Source organism: Odocoileus virginianus, chromosome 20 (assembly GCF_023699985.2).
Source record: "Odocoileus virginianus isolate 20LAN1187 ecotype Illinois chromosome 20, Ovbor_1.2, whole genome shotgun sequence".
Classification (NCBI taxonomy): Eukaryota; Metazoa; Chordata; class Mammalia; order Artiodactyla; family Cervidae; genus Odocoileus; species Odocoileus virginianus.
In genome coordinates, this window is record NC_069693.1 from 45,238,396 (window position 1) to 45,259,072 (window position 20,677).

The 20,677-nt window shown below is 53.5% G+C and overlaps 1 protein-coding gene across 1 annotated transcript; it reads right to left on the bottom strand.

The window, feature by feature from the left end:
* Positions 1 to 398: 398 nt before the first annotated feature.
* Positions 399 to 20,670, bottom strand: LOC110132105 (mitochondrial inner membrane m-AAA protease component AFG3L1). The gene is made up of 16 exons (XM_020885260.2): positions 20,467 to 20,670; positions 16,544 to 16,631; positions 14,039 to 14,133; positions 13,515 to 13,664; positions 11,265 to 11,333; positions 10,582 to 10,706; positions 9,882 to 10,152; positions 8,083 to 8,220; positions 7,719 to 7,872; positions 6,449 to 6,556; positions 5,764 to 5,889; positions 3,453 to 3,563; positions 2,388 to 2,503; positions 1,818 to 2,018; positions 1,549 to 1,743; positions 399 to 1,470 (listed from the first exon to the last, which is right to left on the bottom strand). Exons 1-16 carry the CDS (start codon positions 20,602 to 20,604, stop codon positions 1,252 to 1,254), a joined length of 2,304 nt encoding a protein of 767 aa, XP_020740919.1. The 5' UTR covers positions 20,605 to 20,670; the 3' UTR covers positions 399 to 1,251.
* Positions 20,671 to 20,677: the final 7 nt, after the last annotated feature.

The window sequence follows — 20,677 nt, forward strand, 5'->3', positions numbered from 1 at the left end:
GGGAGGGCCAGTCTGTGAGCAGAAGAGAGCAAGCAGTTCCTCCCAAGGGGTGGAGCCTCCCCTAGCAGACACTCAGCCAGGCCTCAGCCCAGATGCTCAGCCAGATGAGGGGAGCTGAGCAGACAGCAGCGGGTGAGAGGAGAGGGCACGCATGCAGGGCACTATCACCAGGGGTGAGCCCTGGACCTGGAGAGGGGCAGCAGCCCAGGCTCGGGACAGCATGGGGCTTTCCTGGGGTGAGGGGAGCATTACCTACATTGGAAGGTCCCAGAACAGGCCCCTGCAGGGTCCCCAGCAGTTCAGTACAGAGGCTAAGTGGTGGAGGCTGCAATACAGGGCAAGCCCCAGAGACAAGAAAATCAACAATACATGTTCTACAAAGAGCAAAGCTGAAAGTGTTTGTCCCAAGTTGGAAATTCTATTTTTGAGGCAAACATACCAAATGATGTGGAAAATTTCATCCCCAAGGCCGTGTGTGGGCCGGGCCGGCAACAGGGGGGCACCCCTTCACCCACTATCAGCCCAGAAAGCCTGTCCCCCGACCCCCTCAAGGCAGGAACTGCTTCTACTGTCACAACTCTGATGACTCCGGCCCTCTGGCTGTGTGCTGGGGACCCATGAGGCCATTTCCACTAAACCCAGCTCCCTGGGACCGGGCCCTAGTCTCACTCCGGGTCCAAGCAGACAACTGCCGGCAGGGTGCAGACAACTGCACCCTCAGGGGCTGTCCTGTCCCATGGAGCAGCCCAGAGTCGCCTTCTGGATTCTAACAAAACCAGGCCACCAGGAACAGCTTCCCAGAGACTTGCCAGCAACAAGGCCCCACCCTGAGAAAAGGGCAACCCCTCCCTCTCAGTTTCAGGCCCCTAAGGCCCCCCAACCCCGGCCACATGCCTATGGGAGTGGTGAGCTCCATCCCTGAGGACCAGCTGGCTTTCCACTACCCAAACTGCCATTCCCTAGATTCTGGGGCTTACACACCTCTTCTGCTGAACCTCACAGTGAGCTGACCTGTGAGTGCTTCTGAACTGGGCCTTCTCTCCCTGGGGCAGGTGAAGGCACCTGCACTGACCAGGTCCCAGCCCCCCACTCAGACAGAGGCTGGGTCCCAGCCCCCTCGGTGGAAGGGTGCCTGCAAGGAGCAGGAAGCCCGTGCTTCAAGGGCCCTGATAGGAAGACAGCTGTTTGCCTGTTATATGTGCTTTAATTTGCTTCCTGGGGGTCCCGGAGGCTGCTCTCCAGGCAGGCGCGCTAGGCTGGGCTCTCCTGCAGCGGGCGCCCTAAGCCGCCCTCCTCCGGCCCTCCACGCCAGCCCTGCAGACCCTCAGGAAGGGCCGTGTCCTCCTCCAGGCCGCCCGTGCCCTCCACGAACTCCTCATAGGTGATCTTCTCGGCGAACGGCCGTGGCCCGAGCAGCTCCACCATGTCAGCCCGCTCCAGCACCTCCTTCTCCAGCAGCCGCCTGCCCACCTGCACACCCAGCAGCTGTCAGCTGGCCGCCCCGCCTGCAGAACCCCACCAGCACCCGGGGTCCAGCCGCCCACTCGCCTTGTCCACCTGCTCGCGGCAGCGGGTGAGCAGGTCCAGCGTGCGCGCATGCGCGGAGCCGATGAGCCGCCGCACCTCCTCGTCTATGAGCTGGGCCGTGGCCTCGCTGAACGGCTTCTCCACCAGCGCCTCGCCCGGCCGCGGGAGATCGAAGGACATCTGGCCCAGCTTCTCGCTCATCCCGAACTGCACGATCTGCAGCGGGCAAGTGCCGGGGTCAGCCTGGTGCAGAGCCCCCCGCCCCCCACCCCCCATGGCTGCTACCCTACCTGGGCATAGGCGCTCTGGGTGACCTTTCTCAGGTCGTCCTGGGCCCCCGTGGTGACCCGCCCGAAGAACAGCTGCTCAGCCACGCGGCCACCCAGCATGGCGCACATGCGGTCAAAGAGCTGCTCCCGCGTGTACAGGTACTGCTCCCTGGGCAGGCACTGGGCGTAGCCGAGCCCCTTGCCCCGGGGGACGATGGACACCTGGCAGACACAGCAGGGCGCCCCGTCATCCCCAGGGCGTCTCCACAAAAGTGTGGGAGGAGAGGAGACCCTGGGCCCCAGCGCTCACAGGGGGTCACCCTGAGGGTAAACACAGAAATACCCTCTGTCTCACAGTCCCCAGGAAGTTGTGGAGAGGTCTGCCTTCAGGGAGAAGCTTACAGTGAGGTGAGTTTAACCAGGAACCTCCAGGTGTCAGGTGGCCAGATCCAGACCCCTCCTGGAACCAGCCCCCTGCCTCTGCCCTCCCACCCACCCTTCAACGACACATTCTAGACAGTTCCATCCCTTGGCCCCCAGGGCGGGAGCAGGCCCTGAACCCACAGGAGATGTGTAAGGGGCCAGACTGACCTTGAGCAGGGGGTCTGCGTGTTCCAGGAACCAGCCCACCACTGCATGGCCAGCCTCGTGGTAGGCCACCGTCATCTTCTCACTGGGCTGCAGGACCTGTGTCTTCTTCTCAAGGCCTGCAAGTCACACTCCTGGTGAGAGGCACAGGAGGAATGCCAGCAGAGAGGTGGGAACCAAGCCCCCACTCCGGCGTGCTGGGGGCTGGTCAGAGCAGACCTGCAGCCTGTGGGCTCCACACACACAGCTCAGGCCCACAGGGGTCTGTCCCTGCAAACCAGATGCTAAGCTGCCTTCTGCTCTGCAGACATCCTGCACCCCACTCCACTTCCCGTGCAAGCAACATATGCTCAGGGAGACCTGTTCTTAGGCAGCAGGGTTAGCTACTCTATGGCTCAAGTGGTAGTGAAGCCAAAGCAGGGAGACAGGAGCATTCTCTACACCCTGTACACTCAGTCACAGGCAGAGAACAGGGCACGGAGAGACACAGACGACTAGTGTGAGTCAGTTTCACGGCAGCTCAGCCCAGCATGGCCCATGACAGCACCGAACGGCTGTGGCAACTGCCTTGGGCTCCTGACACTACATGCCTGTGCACGTGTCACACCTCAACACAAAGTGACGCAGACAAAGCAGCTCCGGCTACCTACCACCTGGACAGGCCAGTGCTCACAGCCGTGGGTGGGGTAAGGATGGCTGCTGGCCACAGGGATGCCTCCCTGACCTCTGTCCCCAGGATGGCACTCCAGAGACCTCGACCCCCAGGCTGAAGCCTGCACCCGCTCTGGGTATGCTGGCCACTGGGAGCACTGGGGACCCCAGCAAATTTCCCAGGGAAGCACCCAGCAGGCCGTCCTCTAGGTCACAGTGGGCACCCAGACCTGGGTCTGACTCAGCACCCTGGAGGTTACAATTCTCTGAGATTCTGAACGTTGCTCCAGGAAGAGGAGGAGAGCTGCTGGCAGGTCCCGCATCCCAGATCTGGGTCTGGAGAGCTGCCCAAGCGGAGTACCCTGAAGTGAGCCTGGGGTCCCAGGGTGGAAACTCACCCACGGTGTCCCGGCTTACCTCCAATGACCCTCTCGATGGCCTGCTCGAAGTGCTTCTCCCCTACAGAGGGGCTCAGGTGGCGGGCGGCGATCAGGGCAGCTTCGTTGCAAACATTAGAAATATCAGCACCTGACCCAGAGAAGGAGAAACCGTCCGTCAGGGGCCCAGGGCAGGCTGTCACAGGGACTCTGCAGCACTGGAGCCAGAGCTAAAACAGGTCAAGGGCGTGAAGGAAAACAGGACCTGCTCTGTCACTGCTGCTTTCAGCCAGTTTCTTGGCTCAATGATTTCCTGAGGTGTGATTCATTTAACATAAAATCTACCCATTTAAAAATGTGTACATTTCAAATACTTTCAGTAATTTCATCAAGATGTGTGACAACTGCTGTCATCTCATCTTAGACATCCCCATCATGAAGGTGCTGTCTGGGGCTAGATCCTGTACCCAGGCTTAGCCGAACATGACTCTACCTTCTACGTCTTCAGATGTGCCCATCCTGGAAGTCTCACGTAAGTGCAATCACACTATGTGGTCTTTTGTATGTGCTCATTTCACACGGCAGTGTTTTCCTGTTCATCCACTGTCAGGAGCATGTCCTGGTATTTCATTCCTTTTCATGGCTGAATAAGGTTCCATCTGCCCTAAGGCAGCCACAGGAGACACCAGATTCCACAGATGCTCAAGTCACTCATGTAACATGGTCAGCTCTATCTGCAGGTTCCGCCCACCGTACACACAACTACTGGTGACACGTCGTTGCTGGACACTGGGGTGGTCTCCACTGTTTAGCTATTATGAGTAACGCTGCTGTGAACATCCACGTGCAAGCCTTTATGCAGACAAATATTTTCAATTCTCTTAGGTAGGAGTGGAACTGGAGGTCATATGCTAACTGTACTTCACTTCTAAAAGAAGTGCCAGGCCGACTTCCATAGCCACACTACTTCACATCCCTACCAGCAACATGCGAGCATGCTCATCTCCCTACATCCCTGCCAACCCTCTGTCTGTCTTTTACGGCCTTCCTGGTGGGCATGAGGTGGTGTCACATTGTGCTTTTGATACGCATTTTCCTAATAACTAATATCATGACCACCAGAAACCACATGGTTTCTGGCCATTTGTATACTTTGGAGAAATGTCTATTCAAACGCTTTTCCCATTTTTAAATTGGGTTCTTTATATATTCTGGATTCTAGACCCTACCAGGTGCATAATTTCCAAACATTCTCTTCCTTTCTGTGGGCTCTTTTCATCACATCGATAATGTCTCTCGATGCACAAAAGATTAGCTTTGAAGAAATCTTTTCTATAGTTTTCTCACTTGCTGTCTGTGCTTTAAAAAACCATTGCCAAATCCAAGGTCCTAAAGATTTTAAGACCTTTTACAGCTCTCACTCCACCGCTCAGGTCTCTTATCCACTCTGAGTTGACTGCTATATGTGGTCTAATGTCCAGTTACGTCCTTTAGCTTGTGGAAATACCTGTTCAAACAGGCTATTCTTTCTCCGTTGGATGGTCTTCACACCCTTGACAAAACAACTGACCAAGATGAACAGGCCCACACCTGGCCTCTCACTTTTATCCTACTGGTCCGCATCCGCCCTCAGAAGCCCCACACTGGGGAAGTGTCCGCCACTTTGTGCTTACAGGCTGTGCGGCTCTTCCATCCCCTGGCAGCTCCATGTGAAGCTGAGGATCCAGCTTCACAATATGTATAAAAGTTCTGCTCCTACGCAGCCCCTCTCATCTTCACAGGTTACATCTTTCTACACTGTGTGCCCATTAACACAGATATGTCATTATGGTTTTACACACTTGTCCTTTATACAGGATGCCTTAATTTCTCCTTCACTGTGGAAGAATAGTTCTGCCTGACCCACTGCCTCCTGGCCTCCATTTCCAAGTCAAGTCAGCTGCTACCCTTTGGTCTTGCTTGTCTCAAGGCCTCTCCCTACATCTAACCAATGTGGATGATATTGTCAGTGTGGGCATCTCGGGCTTTATCCCACTTCCTGGATGTGCAGACTCAGATCTCTTATGCACTGTGGGAAGTGTTGACCAGGACTTCTTCCCTGGGTAGCATACCAAGCGGATGGGGCCTTATCCCCATCATCACCACATTACGTTCCTGGGGCGGTGGGGGGAGCCGGGTGGTGGGGGGCACAGCGCAAGCTGACAAAAGCCAGCTTTGGGGCCTCGGGTGTGCCCACCACATTCACAGTCCTAAAGACAAGGGCTCACTTTCAGGACCAAATGACACAACCAGAAACCACCTGCTGATGATGTGGCCAGTCCCAGGGCAGCCGCCCGGCCTCCATCACTCACCTGTGAAGCCTGGAGTGAGGGCTGCAAGCTTCCTCGCCAGGGCATCCTTGCTGAGGCTCTCATCCAACTTGAGTGGACGCAAGTGGACCCTGAAGATAGACGACCTGCCTTTGATGTCCGGGGGCCCTGAGAGAGAGAGGCACAGGTGGCCAGGGCAGGGTCACCCGCAGCTGCTTCACCAGGGCCAGGAGGACCCTCCCCTGCATGTCTGCACTGCACACTTGACTACCCAACCAGGGCCAGAGCTCCCCATGGCAGAAACGACCCACAGGTCACATCCTTTCAGCTCTCCAACATATCAAACACCTTCCTCAACGTGGGGCCTCCAGTCCACACAACTCAATCCCCAGGATGACTGCTCTGGCAGCAGGGGACCTGGGCAGGACTGAGGTCCTAAGTTTCCAGGATCTGCTCACAAGTGGGAAAGGCCAGGGTGAATGCTTCTCTTGTAAACAGTGCACAAAAAAGAAAAGCTGAAGGACCCAACACTGTCACATCACTCCCAGCTGCATGGACTGCTATGACCTTCTCCCCATCCCAGCCACACCTGTTCTTCCGGAAGTGGGGCCCAGTCCTGCACCTCTACTGTTTCACAAGTGGGGTTAGCTGCTTTAAGGCACCTCAAAACCTCCTCCAAATACATAGCTAATGATCGAACCAAACTTTCAACCCTCAGCACACTCACCAATGTAAATCTGACGGTCGAAGCGGCCTGGCCGCATCAGGGCTGGATCAAGGACATCGGGGCGGTTGGTGCCGGCCAGCACGACAACATTTGAGGTAGAGCTGAATCCTGGACACGAGAGAAGCAGGTGAGCCCAAGCAGGGCCCGGCCAGCAGCTGTCTTCTCTCCCCTGCACACCTGGCCCCCACTTTCCAGGACCACTGCCCACCCCGGGAGCCGTCACAGGCAGGAAACGGTGGCTCTGGTCCCCACAGTCCTCACAGCTCTGGCTGTAACCCGACCTTCCTCAACCAACTGGGAGCCCCATGGCCCAGTCTCAGGGTGTGAGCTCCCATCTTAATTTGTTACAGATCCCTGCCAACCTCTCACACCACAGAGCGAGCTGCCGGGACCATGCAGACCCCTCCACCCAGGTCCTGGATGGCTTGCTGGCCCCAGGAAGCCAGGCTGGGCGAGAGCAGGGGAGATGCAGTGGGGAGAGGATGGGGGTGCCCAGCAGGATGAGGGCCTGACTCACCAGCACTCTTCCTCAGAAAAGCCTGCTGGGCCCCTGAGCCAGCCTAGGACCTGGGATTCAGGGAGGAGCCCCCCATGCCTCAGTCGTCTGAGTAGATATTTCCTCCTGGGAGGCTGGGGTTGTGACCCATGCTGGGCAAAGACTGCCATGTGACTAGCCCCAAGGGAAACCCTGTCCTGGTCGATGACACTCCTGAGTGTCACCCAACTGGCTGCCAGGGAGAAGCTGCGACCTGGACTCAGTGGGCAGAGCGCGCTGGAGGCCATGGCCACCCTCCCAGCCCAGGCACCTACTCCCCATGATTCTCCCAGGTCCTGGCCTGGCAGTCAACTGTGATTATGAATCCAGGGACCCACGGATTCCTCCCAAATGACCAACCTGGGGTCACGTTGGGTACCTTGACTCAACTCCAAAGCCAGGTGAGCACAGGACCTGCCAAAGGTCCAGTCAAAGCTTCTCCAAATCCGAACGTGGCACGAACGCCCAGACCCTCCCCGAGAGGCGGCAGCAGGCCCACGGCTGTCACCCGGACCAGACCCTGCCCGAGCAGGAGTCCCGAGGGGGAAACAGGGTTCTGGAGCAGGAGGCAGAAGGACAAAGGCGGCGAGGACACAGCCTGGGCATCAGCCCTCATCCGGCCGCTGAGCTCGGAGGGCAGCTCCCTGCACTGTGGGTCCTGAGGACAGCCTTCCTCAGACTGTGCGAGTAGGGGTCTTGCCTGGGGAGCTCTGCCCAGAGAGCAAGCCCGCTCACCGTCCATCTCCACGAGCAGCTGGTTCAGGGTATTCTCCTGCTCGCTCTGGCCTCCAACGTGCCCACGCCCACGCTTCCGGCCAATTGCATCAATCTCATCAACGAACAAGATACAGGGAGCATTTTTCCGGGCCATTGCAAACATGTCACGAACCTGAAACAGGAGTCCATACACAGTGTGCTCTGTCACTGGCGCCAGGACAGGACTAAGTTCCCTGGGCTGAGGCCCCACCTCTGGGGCTTGACTCCCATCTCGGCTGCTCTGTCTGCCCACCAGGTTGTCTTTACATCCATGCTGTGCTCTGCGCCCGCCCCCAGGGTCCCACCCAAAGGCCAGGGCAAGGACAAGGGTGCCGTTACCTACCCGAGCTGGGCCAACACCAACAAACATCTCCAGGAACTCAGACCCATTCACGGTGATGAAGGGCACACCAGCCTCCCCCGCGGTTGCCTTGGCGAGAAGTGTTTTGCCAGTACCGGGAGGACCTGTGAGCAGGGCTCCCTGAAACAGAAAGGCGACACCTGGTTCTGAAAGGGGAGAGATGGGGCCAAGCAGAGTTTCGCTCAACTGACTCCTCAGCCTACTCCACGCTTTCGGCCAAGGTGTGCCTTCCATTTGAAACCCTGCTTGTAAGACAAAGGCACATTTATCATGAAAAGTTCAAATGCTGCAGGTAAAGGAAAGGCCCCCAAAGCCCCAGTCCAACCAAGCAGGTTATTTCTTCAAGTGACGCTCCCAGGGCAGGACTCAATGGATCTCACAGTCCAACATTTACTTTAACAGTTACTGTCAAATTGCTCTATGAAACACACCGACTCACACCAGGACGAGCAAGAGGCCCTCCCCACACTCGCTCCTGTGATTCTGTTCAGCACGTCCGACAATGGCACCTGCATGTGGTACTGTCCGCAACCTGCCTGGTTCTACACTGACTCAATACTGAAATTCACACCCCGGTAACACACCTCAGTATTCCTTTCATGAGGAGGGACTTAAAGGGGGGCTTACACTACTTTATTTCTAGTTGACAGTATGGCTTAATATCTACTTATTTCAAAAGAGACCAAAAAGTTGTTTTTCCTAAGTCTATAAAAATAAAAACAAAACATATAAAGGTGGGGAGGATGAGGGAGCCTCAAAACAAACTCACAAGGTGCCAGGACCTCAGGTCACCATGAACATGGATATGGACTCACAGAGGGTCTCCACAAAGCAGTGGGTCATGGGACCAGGGGACCCCTGGGCCTGCCACACCCGAGTTTTCCAGCCAGCCTTACCAGGTGGCCAAAGAGAAGCACAGGTCTCCTGCCCACTAATCTCCAGAGGTCAGTCACGTTCTCCTGCTGTTCAGGACAGTCTCAGGGAAACACACAGAGCTACCAGGAAAGTCAGTGCACTGAGTCTCCACTCTGGAGACCTTGCAGCCTGGAATAGAGCCCAGAGACACCTTGAGGCGGGGGGGTGTGGGGGTAGAGGGGCGGGGGGCCGCAGTCTGTGAGCCTCTTCCATGTGAGACACAGACCTTTCTGTGAAGGGGGTTCAGCTACTGCCAGGCCCTCCAAACGTCCATGACACCTAGAAGCACCCACAGGGAAAGACAGCGGCCACAATCTCCACAGTGCCACTTCCTATGTGCAGAGCCTTGACCCGTATCCATACTGCACACCTGTCCCACTGCTGGGTCGTGGGTTTTCTGACAGGCAGCTGACCCCAGACCCATTCACGGTGGTTTGTACTTGTTGGTTCTTTGTTTTCTGGGGTTTTCTGGCTACTCCACACAGCTTGTAGGATCTCAGTTCCCCAATCAGGAACTGCACCTGGGCCCCGGGAGTGAAAGCACAGTGTCCTAGCCTCTGGATCAGAAAATTCCCTGCACTTGCTTTAATTATATACTTCAACAATAAATAATAGAATAGAAAGTCGTTTCTTCAAAAACGAAGCTGAAACTGTTATATAATAAAGCAATCAAGGCAAATTATTAGAGAAAAAATGCTGAACAGACAAAAAACTGAAACAGTAAGAAAATGTCATAAAAATACATGATTCTGCCCTTAGAACTGCTTCGAAGTTCTCAGTTCAATTTAGAGAAACAACACTACAGACAAAGGCTTTCCTGGTGGCACGGTGGTAAAGCATCTGCCTGTGCTCTCTCAAGTCAGTACCTTTGGAATTTTGGCCCCAAGGTCCTGGTACTGTTTGGGGTTCTTCAGGAAATTTACAAACTCCATGATCTCCAGCTTGGCTTCTTCGCAACCAGCCACGTCTGCAAACCGCACGCCGATGTCATCCTTGATGATTTTGGCTATTGTCTCACCAATGCCGAAGAGGCCCCCTCCTCGCCCACCACGCCCAGCCCCCATCGGACCCCTCCTCATGACATAGAGGAAGATGCCAATCAGGAGAAGGGTGGGCACCAGGCTTCGCAAGAAAGACCTAGAAAGGCCAAGAAAACCATCCATCACATTCCCTTGAGAGACAGGCCATGAACAGTGGACTCTGCTACACAAAAGCAAGCACCATCCATCTGGACACACAGCCTCACCCACTGTAAAGGGTCCTGTCCATATGAATCTGTCTGCCTGATTTCCCCTGTGGGCAGGGCAGGGCAGGGCAGCCATGGCCTGCCTCCAGAAACTCCCTGACCCAGCCTCCTCCCAGGTAGTTCTGCCCTGCTGCCACACCACAGCCCTCAGGCTACCAAGCTAAACATTTCCCCACCAGTTCTTTCCCCAGTAAAAACACAGCTAACAAACCTGTCTTTACCACAGACACTGACTACCAGCAGACACCTACAACATGCCTGAACAAGTTCAGCAAGAAGCGCTGCGTGTCCAGCACCAGGGCCCAACCACACCCACTCACCCATCGCTCTCAGTGGTGTAGACCACAGCCGTCTGGTTGGGGGGCTCAATGCCTAGCTCCCACTGGGCAGTCTGCAGGTTGCGCTCGAAGGTATCCACGCTGCCAATGCTGAACCATGCATACTTCTGCAGAAACCAAGGTGCCAAGCGATGTAGGGGGCCGCCCCTCATGGCCACCACCCGCTCCCCAGCTTCTCTCACAGCAAAGTCCTGAGTGGCTCTGATGGGCCTCCTGTCCTGGCCCCAAACCATAGGCTTAGGTTTGAGGTCAAAGTACAAATGTTTATCAATGGCTGAGTCTGCTTCTGTCCCCTATCTGTCATTTTAGTCTCTCCTCTCAGAGCTCAGCTGGTGACTGTCCATGGTATTGGACAAAACTGAAGCATAGTTACAGCTTCATTAGAGTCCTATGCTACCGGGAAGACTGTTCTCTACAGGCACATGAGCACAGGTGGGTGCTGGAAAGTGAAGCCAGGAGAGGCATTTCTCCAATAAAACAAAAAACTATCACGTATTCTTTTTCAGGTCACACGGCTTGTGGGATCTTAGTCCCTGAACCAGAGGCCTTGGCCATGAGGGCCCCTGGTACTAACCACTTGACCACCAGGGAGATCCCAGAAGACTACACCTTACACTGACACCGAAACCTACATGTGGAAGACTGGCCTTGACCCCAGCCCTCACCTCGGGTGATGTCCCAGGGGTAGGAATAACACGCACGAACTGTTTATTCACGACTTCCAGCCGATCCACCTAGAAGACAGACAGCCAGTTAAGGACCAGCACAGCACCCTGGGCCTCGGTCTCAGTCAAGCGCCACATGCACAGGTGGCACCTGTCCCAGCGCAGCTCACACTCTGCAGGACAGTTTTGGCTCTGTCTTCCTACCAACATGGACAATTCTAGCCTGGGATTATGGCAATAAACAGGAACTGATTCAAGAAGAGGAATTAAAATGTGGCACATCTGAGCACTAAGCCTTCAAACTGGCTTAAAACTCCAAAAGGAGGGGAGTTCCCTGTGGGTAGGAGGGGAGTTCCCTGTGAGTAGGATCCTAAAATAAGTCTTAGGCTCTCCCAGTTCAATCCCTGGTTGGGTTGGGAAGCTGAGATCCTGCAAAATGTGCAGCATGGCCAAAAAACAAAACAGAAAATTTCAAAAACACTCCAAAAGGAACACAAATGAAAGTCTTGTACTGACAGGAGAGCTGATCCCGTAACACTCAGTCCATCAGGTTACAGCCCACTGCCTGGAAGCCACACACCCTCTGGGGAGCTTCAGACATGGCCTGCTGTCACTACCTCATTAACCACGATGACAAAGCTCCTTTTGGAAAACACTGGAACACTCAGGATTGCGCGGTAAGGACACAATCCTGAATGTGGAACTTCACCGCCATCCAACACGACTCCAGAAACCATGACAGAGAGAACTCCAGGTGACTGCCCCCTTGGTTTCTCTTCTGCCAACATGCAGAGCCCCAGCCAGCCAGGCCCATCAGCTCTCAGGTTCATGAGATGAGGGCACAGCATGTCCTCCTGGCCCTGCTAGACTCCTGCCAGCTGACCCCTCATGCCTCCCTACCGCAGTGCTCACTGCCAGTGCGCTAACGGGACAGAGGGCACAGAAGCTGAGCAGCCCTGCATTCAGACTGCAGCCAACGGGGTCACAGAAAAAGGCCCCTGGGCGTGCACAGACAGTGACTTCCTGCTTTATACTTTTATTTCCCCAAATGCTTTGCAGCAAGCACATGTTACACTTGTGACCAGGAAAAACAATGACACTGCCTGAAACAAAGACTGCAGGGACTTCCCTGGCAGTGCAGTGTAAGACTGTGAGCCTCCACTGCAGGGGAGCGGGTTCCATCCCTGGGCGGGGAACTGGATCCCACATGTCCCACCACGCAGCCAATAAGTAAAGAACTGAATAAAACGAAGACTGCTACTGAGGTTTTGTTATAGCTTTTTGTTCCCAAACAAGCCTTTCACAAAAGAACCACCGGTCCAGGCCAGGGACCTCTGCACATAAGTTCACTTATTTCTATGACACCCTGAGATTTTATCAGACTCTTCAGACAGCTCAGAGGGGCTGGAACAAGACGCAGCCCTCAGGTTCAGGTGTTAGACCCTCCCAGCGGATGTGGAAGTTCCCTTACGTGAGGGGATCTGGTCCTTGTCTAGTTAGGCCAGGCGAGCGTCAGCTCCCAATCAGGCACCACAGGTGTGGCCAGGGCTGCATTAGGTGTGCTCGAGTGGGGGATGGACAGGTCACCCTTCTGCGCTCCGGGCCGTGCTGTGCTCCAGGGCAAGCATGTCACTGTCAGCCATGTAGACCTCACGGAACACCTGGACCCAGTCCAGGCCAAAGCACAGGAGGACACCTGTCTCCCCTGCCCCTCTGGCCACACCTGCTGGGCACAGGTCCTCAGCAGAGGGGACTACAGCAGCCCTTCCCCCACCGCATAGAGACCATCACCATGGGCCTCCCTGAGGACAGAATGTGGACAGACCGCAGGGCAAACGAGAACTCCCTGCAGATGTCACCACACAGCAGGAAAGCCCAGCCTTCACAGTGCGCTGCTCACTTAACGGGGAGCAAGGTCACTGTGCTTGTGAAGGTGTACGCTCAAACCTGAGTGCGGGGAGGATGGCGGACTCCACTGGTGTGACTCAGAGCCAGTGCTGGCCCCCACTGTCCAGGGCCTAGCAGTGGGCCAGAGGTGCCCTCAAGGAGAAAGGCTCTGAGTCAGATTCACAACTAGAGTGTCAAGATTCACAAACAGAACCAAGTGAAAGGAGAAGCCAGAGCTAACACACAATGAGTGAGTGTTTCAGGGAGTGGGCAGGTGTGGGGGTGCAGCAGGGTAGTCACATCTGCACCCCGAGGCCAACAGGCCACCTCCTTCCAAGGCTGGCAGCATGCAAATCCCCTCACCAGACCTCTCGCCAGGTAATACTGCACAAAGTGCTTCCAAGTGATTTCCTTCCCAGGATCTCGGAAATAGAAGTAGAGAAATCCCGCAGCAACACCTGCCCCCAGCACGGCCAGACTGCGGAGATCCTTGTCGTCCCAGGGAGTCTCCCCCTGCGGGGAGAGAACACAACATGGGCTACACTGAAAGACAGCGGCTCTCTCACAAAAGTGCCCTTCCACAGACAAGGGAGAGGTCACCAAGCCCTCCACCCAAACCACACCTCCCCCCCACCGGCCTCCATGGGCGCAGCCTCTGCCGGCGTGTAAGGCCATGGCAGCTCCCAGGCCACTCAGGAAAAGCAGCGGCCATCCTGAAACCATCGCTTCTCTGGGTCTTTAAAAACTCTGATGGAGATCTTAGTTTAGAAATTAAATCCACCATTTAGAATCTTTGAATTAGTTTGTACCAAGCCCAAGCTCGCAGTGACTACTTCCTCAGAAAAGTGACAGGCCATCTGGAATTGGCCCTCCGGACACACACAAACCTTCTGCATCCGTTTCCACCAGGCAAAGTCATCTTGCTTTCCTCTTCTCTTCCCTCTGTCTGCTCCAGAACCAGCATCCTTTGGTTCATTAGTTCCTAAGAAAAAACAAACTCTGACCTCAGGGAATGGTCACACCTAACTGTCCAGAGGAGGAGGATTCAGAGAAAAGAAGAATGCTTCCAAAACACAACTTCCCCAACACTGCTGCCTTCTGGAGATAAACAGGGAACGTAAAGGAAGTGCAGCGTGTGGCAAGGAGCAGAGCTTCTCAAGGTCAGAGGAAAAGCTGCAGGGCCCTCCTGCGATCAGGGCAGGGGCCAGGGTAGTGGAGACTGCAAGCCTACACCAATCCCAGACAGTTCCAGACAAGAAGGGAAATTTGCAACAGTTTCTTATGCTTTCTGAAATCATGAGTGACTGTATGTGTGTGCCAGGTGAGATCTAGGAGGTGTTACCTTCCGGTTTGCTTTTTTCTGGCTGAGCCTCATGGCTTTCAGGATCTTACTCTCCAAACCTGGGCCCTTGGCACTAAAAGTGTGAAGTCCTAGTCACGGGACCACCAGAGAACTCCTCAGGCTGGCACTCACGTCACCGCCCCTCAGAACATTTGTGACGCACAGACTAGATGACTGAACCCAGTCCCCAAGCCTCTTTCTTAACGTGTGCATGTAAATCTTAAATCATACCAGGGCAGCCCCAGAAACACTCCTGGAGCCCCCCACCCTTCCATCAGGTGCCAAGAATGTACTGGGGGGATGGGTCTCACTCAGGACACACCCATCTGTGGTCTAAAGCTCCCACTACCTCCAAGTACAAGCTAAGGGTCAGGTGACCTGAACCGTCCTGCAAAGCTGGGCACAGACAAGGAGAAACCCTCCTCTTGCCAGGCAACTAAGTTAACTATTCCTCCCATTAAAACATCCAGAAGGCATTTCAGCACACACGCAATGACAAAGAGAAATAACACAAGATCGTTACTCTGGTGCAAAACCAGACAGAAAGAGTTGAGAGTGGAGAATAACCAGGAATGTGTTTTCCCATATGAACTTAGGAAAATAACCCAAAACAGAAAAAAAAAAAATCATTCCCCTGAGAAAAGAAAAGGTGGAAAGACAGGTGTGAGACAAAAATCACTTTCTGTCCCAGAAAGACAGAAGACACAGGGCCTGAGCACGACACTCACATGAGTTCTAGGAGAAGCTGGGCCACAGCAGCCCCTGACGTACAGGCACCACTGCAACAACCATTAACTCAAAGCCCCAAAGCCCAGAAGACCCCAGGAAAGGCCAAACTCAGGATGGGGTAGAGTGAAGATCCACATGCATAAACATGAAGGACAAAAAACGAAGTCCTACAGTCACAGCAAATCACTTCCCAGTGAGCTCTGCACACCTCTTCTCTTACGCTGCTCCAGGCTCCCCAAGCAGGAAGACACCACTGCACACCCCCCATGTCACCAAACTGTGATATGACTTCAAAGACAGGTTTGTCAAGGCTTCGGATCCACACAAGCTATGCAGGTGCAAAGGAAGGCAGTGAGGCCATGTCCACAAACCAGTGACAGGAAGGAAGTGCTGAGACCACCTGCACACGGGCCCACCTGCTCACCACCTCCCAAGATTAACCCAAAATTAATGAATGCTTCAAAATTCTCAAATGTGGGACTTCCCTGGTGGTCCAGTGGCTAGGATCTTGCACTTCCATGGCAGGGGGCCTGGGTTCCATCCCTGGTTGGGGAACCCAGACCCCATATGCTGTGTGGCATGGCCAAAAATAAATTAATTAAAGTTTAAAAAAATTAAAAAATTCTCAAATGTAAAACTCTGACAGTCTGATTGGTCAAATTGTTCCTTTATAAGCTGTTGCATTTCTAATTCTGTGTTTCTTCTACTGCTCTTAAAGAATTTCTCAAACCCATAGGGACAAACAATGAGATTCTGCCACTTTAAAAGCACATACCCCACTCACACAAGCAGCCAGACTGTCCAACAGATGAGGAGGAGTAAGGGAAAAGCTGATTTTCTTCCTGACTGCAGCCTGGTGCAATCAACATGCACCTCCAAGTCCGAACTCTGCAAGCCAAGACCCACTGCACAGCCCACAGCCTGTGCTCAAGGAGTACATGTGCTCCAAACTAACTGCAGTCGACATGAGGTCTCTGTCCTGGCTTCCAAACATGAGACTCAGCTTAACCCTCAGATATGCAGAAACAAAGGCTTGCTCCCAGGCATCCCCAAAGATTCACCCACCACTTCCTTTTGGAACACCTTCTCGTGTGCCACCTTCACTGATATATTAACACTGCAAAGACGTGGGACAGGTGACCCAGAAACGGGAGACGAGCTAGGTGTGACTCAATACACACAGAAGCTAGAAGAGGGGCAGCTGGGTCTGCTGGACCATCACGCACCCTGTCCCCACTCCCCACAACACAGGACACCAAGGAAGCCACACTCAGGTCCTGCGACCTCATGCTGCTAACGATGGCAGGAGAAAGACATGTACCTTTGGGTGGTTTTGAACACAGCCACTGGGAAACTGACGCCAGTCTTATCTGCAGAGCTGACTGCTGAGAGCGGGTTCCCTGGAGACACTGAAACGGGAGACAGAATTAGCATCGACAAATTCTGATGCAGCCTCTTCTCACAGCGGCAGTTCCAGGCTGGAAAGGACCAGGATTCGAGAGGAGGCATAAACCTGAGGCCTTACCTGCTTTATCTCATTAAAAATATGATTCAATGTGACTCCCTGATGGTCTAGGTGTTCAGACTTTGCATTCCAATGCAGGGAGTGCGAGTTCAATCCCTGGTTGGGGAGCTAAGATTTGTGGCCAAAAAACCCAACTATAAACTACAGAAGCAATATTGTAACCAATTCAAAAAAGACTTTAAAACCAATACACATCAAAAAAAAATCTTAAAAACAAATATGATTCAAGCAGGAGAAACAGAAACTACATTCAGTGCAGAAATACATGAAGAATTTTTATAGCTATGGCTATCAAAAAAAAAATACTGCAAAGTAATCACTTCCTGCCTGAGGCAATTTTTGTCACTGAAGCTATTAAAACAAAAATTAATAATTCTTAAAAAACAAACATTATTCTAACATTAAAATCATGTGAAATTTAAAAATCAAAGGATATTATGATTTATCTTTGATCAACCACAGGTTAGCAGTTTTGTTAGGAAAGCAAACATTTTCTGCTTGCTAACTTGCTCCAGTTGTGTCTGATTCTTTGCAACCCTATGAACTGTAGCCCGCCAAGCTCCTCTGTCCACGGGATTCTCCAAGCAAGAATACAGGAATGGGTTCATATTTCCTTCTCTAGGGGATCTTTCTGACCCAGGGATTGAACCCACATCTCTTATGTCTCCTGTACTGGCAGGCAGCACCACCTGAGAAACCCTGTATTTTCTTGAGTTCTCAAAAAGGAAAATGACAGTTTTTATTACTATAAGCTACTAACAATACTTAACATCAGTTAAAGACAATATGAAAGACAATTTTAGTTTCTCACTATCATAGGTCAAAAGCCATTATAGGAAAAACGAGCACAACAGACGCCATCACAGTAAAAAAAAACCAGCTCTAAGCACAGTCACTTAGTATTAACTGTAGCCAAAAAAACCTCAACCAGGACTTGCCTGGTGGTCCCCTGGTTAAGAGTCCACCTGCCAATGCAGGGGACACAGGTTTGATCCCTGGTCCAGAAAGATACCACATGCCAAAGGGCAAATAAGCCTGAGGACAGCTACTGAGACCTGACTCTAGAGCCCATGCTCTGAAACAAGAGAAGCCACTGCAATGAGATGCCCTTGCACCACAACTAGAGAGTAGCCCCCTGCACAGCCATGAAGACCCAGCAAAGCCAATAGAAATAAATACTTTTTAAAAAACTGTTTTAAATGTTGATGCAGGACAGAAACCAACACATTATTATAAAGCAATTATCCTTCAATTAAAAATAAAATTCTTTTTTAAAAGGGTCTGTTAACAAATGGTTTTAAAAAACACCCCAACCAAAGATTTGGATGGTTCACACATCCTTATCAGAGGCCACAGAGCACTAAAAACTCAGGTAAGCCATGAGAATGATACTGAAATCCGGGAAAACCGTAAACAAGGGGCTCAGGAAGGAGACACAGCAGTAATGGTGATGAGGCTCCTGGAGCCTTTGCTCCATGAGTGTCCCCTCCTCACACATAGCAAGTCACCACGCACAAGGGGACCAGAACGTAATGCCACAAAGGCTGTCACCGTGAGGGAAGGCCTAGACAAAGGCCCACAGAAGATAGTCCTGGGCCCCCCTGCTCCTCAAGGCCCTCCCGTGTGGGGTGGAAAACGCAGAAGTCCGGAGAGGATGGCAAGGGCCTGAGTTAAGGTGACTGGGAGCCAGTGGTATGTGATGAGTGCTCTGGCACCCAGCCCCCAGGTTTTCCCAGCAGCTCCCCAGAGAGGGAGCTGGGGCTCCTAGAAGTGTTAGGAGGTCTCCAGCCCTAGAAAGACAAAGTATGATCTTCAGGCCTTCAAATCTTGAGGAACATCCCACTCCTTTATTTCATGACTTAGTGTTTTGATTTGCTTAGGGGACCACAGTAGGTCAGATGCAGAAGACAGGGGTCTACTACCCATTCTTGGTGTCTGGATATACAAAGCCAGCATGTGAAGCTGTGCACAGCAGTCTTCCTGTAATGGGCAAAGTGCCACTGTCCTTTCTTTGTCAGGTCATGAGTCAGGTGACTCCAGTCTGTGTCTCAGATGCAGCCCCAGCAGGCACTTGCAAATCTGCTGGCAGTTCCTGCTCAAGCCTCACATCCTTCAGGAGTCAATTACCCCACCTCTCATAGGGTGGCACTCATCCTCTTCCACCCTTCTCTTCACTGTGTACTCCCTCTGTTCTGTTTCCTTCTCCTTCATACCTCCTAACATGCTACCTACATGTTGTTGTCTGGTTCTCCTTCTGGCATGGAATGGACAATGTAGGAAGCTCAGTCAATGAAAACGTAACTGCGAGAAGCATCCAAAACATAAGCTTCCCCTTGAGGAGTGCTGACTGCTCCAGCACGTCTTTTAAACACAAGGCAAACTGTGACTTCATCCCCAGCTTTCCCACGCCTGGTCTAAGCCTTCAAGTCCCTCAAAGGAGAGTGCACATCTGTTCCAGATGAGATGCCGTGACTAATAGACTCCACAGAGGAACAGCTCTGTCTGGGAAGGAACTCAAAAATCATCCAACTTCCTCCTTTCCTAACTAAAACCACTGAGCTCCATGGAGGTCAGTGCCTCATGACATACCTGTGTTGCACCCCTTAATCACTGCATTCCACCCAGCTAACAACTTGAACAGTCCCCTACAATGCTGAGTTGCCACGTAGCCACAGATGAAGGGCTCTCCTTTCACTGATACTGCCAAAAACAATCAAACTGACAGTGCACCGTCCCCAAAATGAAGAGCTAAGAAGGAAAAGTTCACTCCTGGAAACAGGACAGAAAACAAACGCATGGGCCCCCTTCTTCCTCTTTCAATACTGTCTGAAACCAAGACAGCTTTCTCTGACCAGAATCCAGAGGCTCCACATCAGTCCGCCACAAAAGAAATCAACGTGATCACTGTCCCCCTGGGATGCTCAATACAAAAATAAACCTTAAAATATGGTCTACTTCAGAGAATCTAACCCAGAGGAAGGCGTACAATACAGAAGTATCTAAAAGCGGAGATCCGACTAGCTATGCTCTAGCGTCTCCTCTCCTATAGAACAGGGTTTAGTGCAGCTCCTACCTGCCGGACGGGTATAAGACTTAAATGAGACAGTCCCTGTAAAGCCCTCAGCGTGAAACCCCTCAAACAACGTTAGCTATGATTACAGTGTAGAACTGGGCTCGACGAATGCTGTCTGAATCAAAAACACCTAACACTTTACAAAACTGTATCATGACGGAGAACAACCCTGTGACACTGAGCAGAAGTGGTATCACCTCTGAGCCCAGGAGGCTACCCCCTCGCAGTCGGAGCGAGAGTCGGAGAAGACAATGTAGGCTCACAGCCGAACAAGGCTTGAACGCAATTCGCTCAATGCGGCTCTTGGGAGCGGGGAACAAGTCTGCAGGGGCAGTGGGCGGGGCACTGAGAGGTTGAGGGAACTTTCAAAGAAAAGGGCGAAAGAGGCCACAGGAAGGAAAGCAGACGGAGACCTGTTCGGGACAGCGGCAGCCGCCTAAGCCGCTGGGAAGGGCTGGAGCCCCGGGGCCAGCCAGCTGGCCGGAACTGTGGCCGCCGCCGACGCGCCTCCGCTTCTGGGGTTCGGGTTCGCGCACCTGGTTCCCTCACCCGCTCCCGGCGCCGGCGGCGCACGTGGATGGCGTCACTGCGGCGTCAAGAGCGACCACCGCCCCCTGGAACCGGCCGGCTGCGCCTCCCCGCTCACCTGCTGAGCGGTTCCGAGCGCCCTCACGCCTGCCCCGAACGTCCTGCCCCCTCGTGGGCCAAGACCGCACCGCCACAGCACGGCGAGCGGCCCCGCCACCGCCCTGCTGCCGGCCGCCGCCACCAGCCGCTGCGACATTCCCCCTCAGACCTCGCGCCGCTCCGGCGCGCGCACGCGCAGTGCGGCGGCGAGTAGGTCCTAGGGCACCACA

Bases quoted from the DNA above. Each gene is read 5' to 3' on its own strand.
- LOC110132105 (XM_020885260.2), bottom strand. From the start codon at position 20,604: ATGTCGCAGCGGCTGGTGGCGGCGGCCGGCAGCAGGGCGGTGGCGGGG. The intron at 13,665-14,038 runs GTTTGTGTGTGT...CTCTCCCCGCAG, and splicing joins GGTGGAAACGGATGCAGAAG to GGGGAGACTCCCTGGGACGA. The intron at 2,019-2,387 runs GTCAGTCTGGCC...TGTGTCTGCCAG, and splicing joins ACGCAGACCCCCTGCTCAAG to GTGTCCATCGTCCCCCGGGG.